This window comes from Sesamum indicum, linkage group LG10 (assembly GCF_026168435.1).
Source record: "Sesamum indicum cultivar Baizhima isolate 11 linkage group LG10, ASM2616843v1, whole genome shotgun sequence".
In the NCBI taxonomy this organism is placed as follows: Eukaryota; Viridiplantae; Streptophyta; class Magnoliopsida; order Lamiales; family Pedaliaceae; genus Sesamum; species Sesamum indicum.
Genome location: NC_142666.1, coordinates 21,429,627 through 21,438,095, shown reverse-complemented (window position 1 = coordinate 21,438,095; position 8,469 = coordinate 21,429,627). Strand labels below are relative to the sequence as shown.

The window sequence follows — 8,469 nt, the reverse complement described above, 5'->3', positions numbered from 1 at the left end:
TATATATATGTAAATATACGTTAAAAAAAGTAATGGTGAGATGAAAATAATAGTAAAACATTCTCGGTGCAAATATGTATAATCATTTTAACAATAGGCATTTCATTCCACATTATAAATTAAATTAATCTACTTCCAAACGGGAGTAACAAGATTAAGTTCCTTTCGACAAGGTCGATTTTATAAATTTTCGTATCTTATATAGTGGTAATAATTTGATTGTTCATCACTAGACAAAACAATATATTTATATGTATATTATGTCGACAAACATTTAAATTAATAGACAAAAATCTTATTTATGTGATGTCGGAAAAATTGATCAAAGCGCAAAAAGTCATATCCGCAATAAATGATTGAAGGACAACCGGAGGATCCAAATTACTTTGTTAACCCCATTTAATAAATCTTAATCTTGTGTCAGGGACTGAATCGTATCTTAAAAAATAAAATTACTCAATTCCGCTTTGTCGATACAATTACGAAAGCCGTGTTATTTTGGTAATAAGGTGACCACAAATGTGAAATGCATTGATTACGTCCACATTGATAATGTTGGAAAAACACCACAGCCGAATGTTGCTTTCTATTCGATCGTACGCTGCCAAGGTTGGTACCCCATCTCCCTTTTCGCCATTTCAAGAATTCAATTTCAAATTGATCTCCTATTGTCACATCACATGTTTATTTTTCCTATTAAGTGTTCATCCACTCAAATTTATAGGGTATGGTTTTTCTTTCGCTTTTTAATTTCAATTATAAGTGGGTGAGAATTGGATAATTTGGGGTTCAAATTCAGAGTTAGTCCTCGTCAATCAAAGTTATATGTTTCTGAACATGAAAGGTTATGTTGCTCTGAAGAGAAAATTTAGACGATAACTTATTTAAAAATATATTTTTCAAAATAAAATTACTTTTCAAGATTTTTATTTTATTATATACATTTATTTGAGTGTGCCACGTACATTAATTTATATAATCGAGGGCTAAGGTTGAGCTCACCATAGTAGGCTGAATGATTTATAGATAGGCCCAAGCATTTATAGCCCGTCAAACATGGGCTCCTACCTGATTGGGCTGAATCCCAAACGTAGTCCCTATTTTGATTCACAAGATAGGCATCCACGCACAAGCACCCTTAAATATATATATTTATTTTTAATTTTGTATTAATTAAATAAATATAGATTTAAATTTGAAATATACACGTAGATGGAACGCACTAACCATATTGGTCATAAACTAGTCATTTTTATTCCTGTAGCCAATATAGGCAAAAAGACGTTTAGGGGGTTAAATACAATTTATCCCCTGAAAAAATGGAAAAAAATTTTTTTTATGAAAAAATAAAGTATAATTTATCCTCATGTGATTTAAAAAATAATATAATTCACCTCCTTATCATTTTTTAGTGTTACAGGGACTAAATTGCATTTTATTTTTTCACATGAGTTTTTTTGCATTTTTCTGTTAATACAAGGTTGAATTATATTTAACCCGATATTTAGGTGGTAGGTGCTATAAACACATATGATTGGTTTTTAATGTCGCGATTAATGATATTTGATGCCGTGTAGTACTATAAAATATGCGTCGTAGTATCATAAATTCAAGTAAAATTATATTTTTTGTTTTCAAGGATATGATTTTATAAATGTAGTTATTTATTTTATAAAAAATTTAAAAATTAAAAAAAATTGATAAAGTTAAATGTATATTATATGAAAATTTTAAAATTTAAAAAATTGGGCACAATTCATTTAATTTTTAAATAGATAACTGATAACAACAAAAATTTAAAGGCAGATTCCATATTGCGATCTTAGATAACAACTTTGGATGTAGATGTCAAGCAGACGCACGTCCACCGTCAGATCACCCCCTCACGCTGATTTCCGTGTATCGAAGCTCTTTCTAAAAATTCCATTTTCGTCAAGTTACCAACCTATACATATATACTATTTGGTTATATATATATGTAATGTATGTGAGTTAAACACACACTAGGACACCATCAAACGCACGCAGAAGAGAGGCATCTCCGGGTCATCAGATGGGTGGTGAAGAGAGAGACATAGATGATCTGCCCAAGAACCCAGCTAACTACACCGCGTTAACGCCGCTCGGGTTCCTGGAGCGGGCAGCGCTAGTGCACCCGACCCGGAAGTCTGTAGTCCATGGGTCTGTCACTTACACGTGGCAGCAGACCTACCGTCGATGCCGCCAGCTTGCTTCCGCCCTTACGAAGCGGGGCGTTACCTTCGGCAGCACCGTCAGTGTCTTTTTCAGTTCTCCTTCTTATTAATGTCTGCTGTTGTCATAAATTCTTATTGAATTTTGGAGGTGTGAATGACTGAATTTCTTTGAGTTTCGTTTTGGGTTTGTTAACCTCAGCCACTTACTGAAGTTGGTGAAAGTGAAGAATTTAGTTTATATATGTGGATTTTTAAATAATCAAACCATGTCCAAGAATTTCATCCAGTTATTTTCTTTCTATTAATCCAAAAAAGCTATTTTTTTTCTTTGATTTTGATTTTAGTTCTGTTTAATATGTATATATAAACTTGTAGAAACATTTCATAAAATCCAGCTTGATTGCCAAATTTTTAGTTATCATAACAAATAAAGTTACGAACTTTTTTTTTTCCTTCCTGAATCCGCTGTTAATGAATTATTTAGTTTTTGCCGATTCTTCAAGGTCATTTAGTAATAACTATAAGCTGCAGCTAAAGAAAGTCGATGTTTTCTATTGTAATAGTTGGATTTTAAGAAAGTAAAAGATTTTTCAGGATTGTTTCAAAGCCATTTTCTTTGAAAATAATGTGTTTAATTTTATTAAATTATTTCATAAAATTTCATCTAAGTTACGCTTTAATTTAGCATCATTATATAGGAAAGACATAATTTTCATTTCTTATGATTAAAATCTTTATTCTGTTTGTGGTCCTTTGTACTGGTAATTGTTTTCAATGCTTAAATTTGGATATCCTATTAGTTATAGAATATACAGTAGACATAACAATTATATATATATATATATATATATATTGTGGAATTGTTGGCATCTGCATATTAATGCTTTTGTGGATTTTGTTTTATTTTGGATAACAATAGAGGTCAACAATGTAGAGCTCACTATCCGATGAAAGGATAAAATATTGAGTGGCTTATATGAGTGCATGTTCTACTTGGGAGTTGAAAAGAAATAGCGCAAACTTAGTTAATCCATAGATTGAGATTTTGATGTTAACACTTAACTGCACCGCCTGACTTGGAATAGATATAATAGGTTCAGGAACATAAAAATGCAACCTTTGAGAGACTTAAGGGATGGTTGACTTGAGTTCTAGCGTTTGAATCGGGATGAAAAATGATGTATGTAATGTACAATAAAAAGAAATTGAAGCGGAAATTTAGTTTCTACAGTTTGGCCTTAATTGGTTTATTTACTCCACCTACGTTCTATGATTAGTTTACTCCAACTTTTTTTATGGGGAAAAGAGAAAGGAGGAAGAAAATAACAAGGGACAGTTGGGAAACATTGATTTAAAGAACATGAGAGGAAATTAAACCAGTGGCATTATTGTTTAAACTTCTCTAATTGGATTTGATATTCCGGCTTATCATTTATTCTACTTGAACCTTGATTGACAATGAACATGACAATATGGTGGATAGAAGTGCTTATGCATGTAATACACAAAGGTTTAGGTGTTGGTTTTTAGCATGTATTCAATTGTAGGATTCAGCAAGGATCCAGGTCCATATTCCCATCAGCTACTAGTGGGATGCATAGTTATTTTCATCTAAGCAGAAGGGTTATGCGCAACATTTGAGCATTTAGCAGTATGTCTTTCAAGAATTGGAGTTGATAGTCTTCTGTTGCATTATGAGAAAATGCAAGAAAGAAGGAAGAGACTGGATGTCATTAAAAGCTTGATATCTGTGTTCCATCTTCCTTTCCGCTTCTTTGAGTTCCAGTACGCTGCTGTTGAAATCCCCTGGTACACTTGTAAAATGGACTTGGGTTTTAGAGTTAAACTCAGAATGACGATGTTGATTTTTGTTAGAGCATTATCACTCTTTCAGGATCTTCCGTGGATTGAGCCAATTTCAGCTAACAATTGTCTCCATGTTCTGCACAACAGGTTGCAGTGATTGCACCAAACATTCCAGCCATGTATGAAGCTCATTTTGGGGTTCCAATGTCTGGTGCTGTACTAAATGCTGTCAATGTCCGTCTCAATGCACAGACCATTGCCTTTCTGCTGGGCCATTCACAATCTGCTCTTATTATGGTGGACCAAGAGTTCTATACCTTGGCAGAGGAAGCTTTGAAAATTTTGGCAGATACAAGCAAAAATGGGAAATTTAAGCCTCCAATTTTGATTGTTATTGCAGATGAAAACTGTGATCCAAAGTCACTTCAATATGCACTGGAAAGAGGAGCAGTTGAATATGAGAAGTTCCTGGAAACGGGTGATCCAGAGTTTGCATGGAAACCACCTGAGGATGAGTGGCACAGCATTGCCTTGGGCTATACTTCTGGTACAACAGCTAGTCCTAAGGGGGTCGTTTTGCACCACCGAGGGGCATATCTCATGGCTCTGAGTAATGCTGTTGTATGGGGCATGAATGAAGGAGCTGTTTACCTGTGGACTTTGCCCATGTTCCATTGTAATGGCTGGTGTTTCACTTGGACTCTTGCAGCGCTTTGTGGGACGAGCATTTGCCTTAGACAGGTATTCCAATTGCATTTGCATTTCTTTAGCTTGCATTACTCGAGGGTTAATATTGCTGCGTTTTAGTTCACAATGTTGGATTTTCCAATCTCCCATGCGATGGTTACCTCAGACATATGTGAATGCATGCATGTAAGGAAGAAACAGATATTCTTGCACTAATTTGATAATAACGTAGTTACTACTTGGTTTGAAATCAGTTGGTTGGTCTGTTATCTGTTTAGTGTCATTTAATATGAAGCAGTCAACAATTCTATTTATGGTTATATGCACTGAATGCTGAAGATGCTTTTCAATTTTTCCTATTCCAAGTTGGCAATATGTAAAGACATATGTAACTATGTACTGAGTCTGCTATGGTTTCTTTTTATTCATTTTCTTTAGGTCACAGCTAAAGGTGTCTACTCAGCCATAGCCAATCTTGGTGTGACCCATTTCTGTGCTGCACCAGTGGTTCTCAATACCATTGTAAATGCCCCCAAAATTGAAACGATCCTTCCCCTCCCCCGTGTCGTCTATGTGATGACGGCAGGTGCTGCTCCTCCCCCTTCAGTTCTCTTTGCAATGTCACAACGAGGCTTCCGAGTCACACACACTTATGGGCTTTCTGAAACTTATGGGCCCTCAACTATATGTGCGTGGAAGCCCGAGTGGGATTCACTACCACCAGAAGACCAAGCCCGTTTAAATGCACGACAAGGGGTCCGATACGTTGCCCTAGAGGGCTTGGACATTGTTCATACCCAAAACATGACACCTGTCCCGGCTGATGGGAAAACAGTTGGAGAAATTGTATTCAGGGGCAATGCTGTGATGAAGGGCTATCTCAAGAATCCCAAAGCAAACAAAGAGGCTTTTGCCGGTGGCTGGTTCCATTCTGGTGATCTTGGTGTAAAGCACCCAGACGGCTATATCGAGATCAAGGACAGGTCAAAGGATATAATTATATCAGGAGGTGAAAACATCAGCAGCGTGGAGGTGGAGAATATTCTGTACCAGCACCATGCAATATTTGAAGTTTCGGTGGTGGCCAGGCCAGATGAGCAATGGGGGGAATCGCCTTGTGCATTTGTGACGTTAAAGCCAGATGTCGATGCATCTGACCAGCAACACGTAGCCGAAGATATAATGAAGTTCAGTCGATCAAAAATGCCAGGATACTGGGTTCCAAAATCAGTTGTCTTCGGACCGTTGCCTAAGACAGCCACCGGGAAAATACAGAAGCATTTGCTGAGAGCCAAAGCGAAGGAGATGGGGCCGGTGAAGAAGAGTAGGTTATAATACAGAAGCATTTATTGAGGATCACTAAGCACTTATTTTCCGGCAGAAACATGGACGACATCCCCTTTCCTAAACCCTTTACCACAGTTGAAATTATGATTATGTGCCTGTAAAATTTGTTATATCCATGCTCACAACTTCAGCTTGTATTAATAAAAGACAGCGTTTTTGTCGGAATCCTTAAGGCCAATGATCTTTTGCATTCACATCTTCTTCTCCTCCAATGTATGACAATCTGTACCATTCATTCCTCTAATATATAATGCGGCAAATTTTAATGTGAATCAAATTTGGTCAGTTTGAAAATAATTATATAATAAGTGTAATACATTTATCATATGATTATTATACAATTTAAGAAAAAATGATCAATCATCGACTAGATTTGATTTGGCTAAATTTATTTCTCAAATAATAGAGAATATTAACAAGAACATGTAATATGGCCCATTGCAACAGTGAATGCAAAGGATAAGAAGTAGGAAAAATATATGATTAGTTGGCAATATCATATCATCCACCTCAACATAAAGATGGTATTTTAAAGGATAAGAATATGTGTTGTTCCAATCAACATATCCACAATACGTTTCCAACTCTATATTTTAAGTAGTTCCCATACTCTCATGTCCAATGTACATTTAATTCTTCGACAGCTCTTTCTCATTCTTTGTCCCCCCTCTCCCCCTCCCCTCCGTTTCAAGAGATTATACGACGTATAATACTAGATTTATACAAGATAAAAATATGTATTTACAAGAAATTTTATAAGCCTCGTACAAATATCAAACAAGAGTATAATACTGATTTCGTATAAGCTAAGATTACGTATTTGTAAGAAAATTTATAAGGCTCGTACAAATGTCAAATAAAGACGAAAGAGAAAAATAATGAATCCAAATACGTATGTCTACTTGTTATCACAAGGTTTTGTACGTATTTGATGAATTATTTAAGTTTATATACTAAAGGAGTTCTCGTTTTCATCTTAATAACCATCACTCCACCACCTTTAATGATCCAGTTATGACAGTTTGGAGATATATACAAATTGGCCCACGTCAGAAAAAAACGAAGAATGATTAAATAAATAAAAAAGATAAGGAATATGTCGCAATCAAGAGGGGTTGTCGAATGCACCCACATCTACTCAGCATCCGCCGCTCCTTCCCATCAGCACAATCAAGTTATGTTCGATTATTTGTTGGAAAAATCCTTTCCAGATTTCTGTTGCTCCAATTTGATACCTCACATGAGCGGTGAAGTTAATGTTTTATAATTAATTAAGAGGCTGTGAGATTTAATTTTACGATAATAGATATTTAATTTATTTTTAATAGTAGTATATATATATTTTTTGAATTTATAGGTTGATTTAGAATTATTAATGTGTTGTGTAATAATTATATTGATTGATTTAAAAATATCAATATATTTTTTAAAAGAAAATTTTGATTAATTATAAGAGATTTTTTTTAAAAAATACTTATTTAGTGATTGGTTGTTTAGAGAAGCGAAGATTCCAGGAATTGATCCATTGATTTATACATTAAAGGATTAAATGCATTTTTACTTTCATATCTTAAGTTATTTGATGTTTTCGTATTTTAAATTTTGAGAGTAGTATTTTGGAGTGAATTTCAACAAAAAAATAAAAGAAAAACTGAAATCTCAAAAAGTAAAAATATATAAGATCAAAATACTATTTTAAAAAGTTAAAATAAAAATATTAGTAGAAATAGACCGGTGGAGACAAAAATATTAATAGAAATAAACCAAAAAAAAAAAAAAAAAACAAAAATGGGGCAATAGGGACAAAAGTAATTATATAAGAATTTATTGTCGGAATTTGTTTTTAGGAAATTTGGTAGTAGAGAACAAAAGAATCCCCAAATGGGCCTTAAATTTCCTTTTTCCATAATTTCCTGAGTAGCCAAAATTTGCAAATATCTTAAGACTCGTTGCCATAATTATTTAGGAAATATCTTAAGAAATCAAGTAACAATTTTTCATGCTCCTAATTAATTAGTCCAAATTTTTTGTTTTGTTATGATGAGTTCTATTGGTTTAATTATGTCGATTATTTTACAAATATTTTTGACAAAGAATAATTTTACATAAAATTGTCGTTAAAAATAATTAGTTATACATATACAAATGAATCAATAATTATTTGTAAGGACAATCTTATGCATATTCTTTGTGAGTAATTATTATATATATATATATTGAGATAAAATTTAAATTATTATTTTCTAATATATTTTTATACCAATTTAAAAATTGCCCATTTAAATTTTATTATTAATATTATATTTTCATGATAGTTTGTGAGTAGTGGAAGTGGTAATAGGACAAAAATTCACGGTTTTACCATTGTGAAATTGTGGTCACGGACGAGCTGCTGCTATGCTATATGATCATTATGCACTTTTCTTTGACAGGT

At 33.7% G+C, this 8,469-nt stretch overlaps 1 protein-coding gene across 1 annotated transcript; it reads left to right on the top strand.

Moving 5' to 3' along the window:
* Window positions 1-1,918: 1,918 nt before the first annotated feature.
* On the top strand, window positions 1,919-6,229 carry LOC105178908 (acetate--CoA ligase CCL3). Its single transcript, XM_011102493.3, has 3 exons — window positions 1,919-2,272; window positions 4,149-4,742; window positions 5,127-6,229. Exons 1-3 carry the CDS (start codon window positions 2,054-2,056, stop codon window positions 6,021-6,023), a joined length of 1,710 nt encoding a protein of 569 aa, XP_011100795.1. The 5' UTR covers window positions 1,919-2,053; the 3' UTR covers window positions 6,024-6,229.
* The last annotated feature ends 2,240 nt before the right edge of the window (window positions 6,230-8,469 follow it).

What these genes read in the sequence shown, in the direction of transcription:
- LOC105178908 (XM_011102493.3), top strand. Translation starts at nt 2,054, where the DNA reads ATGGGTGGTGAAGAGAGAGACATAGATGATCTGCCCAAGAACCCAGCT. An exon ending in GCGTTACCTTCGGCAGCACC is followed by an intron (nt 2,273 to 4,148) that starts GTCAGTGTCTTT and finishes TCTGCACAACAG; the next exon opens with GTTGCAGTGATTGCACCAAA. An exon ending in CGAGCATTTGCCTTAGACAG is followed by an intron (nt 4,743 to 5,126) that starts GTATTCCAATTG and finishes CATTTTCTTTAG; the next exon opens with GTCACAGCTAAAGGTGTCTA.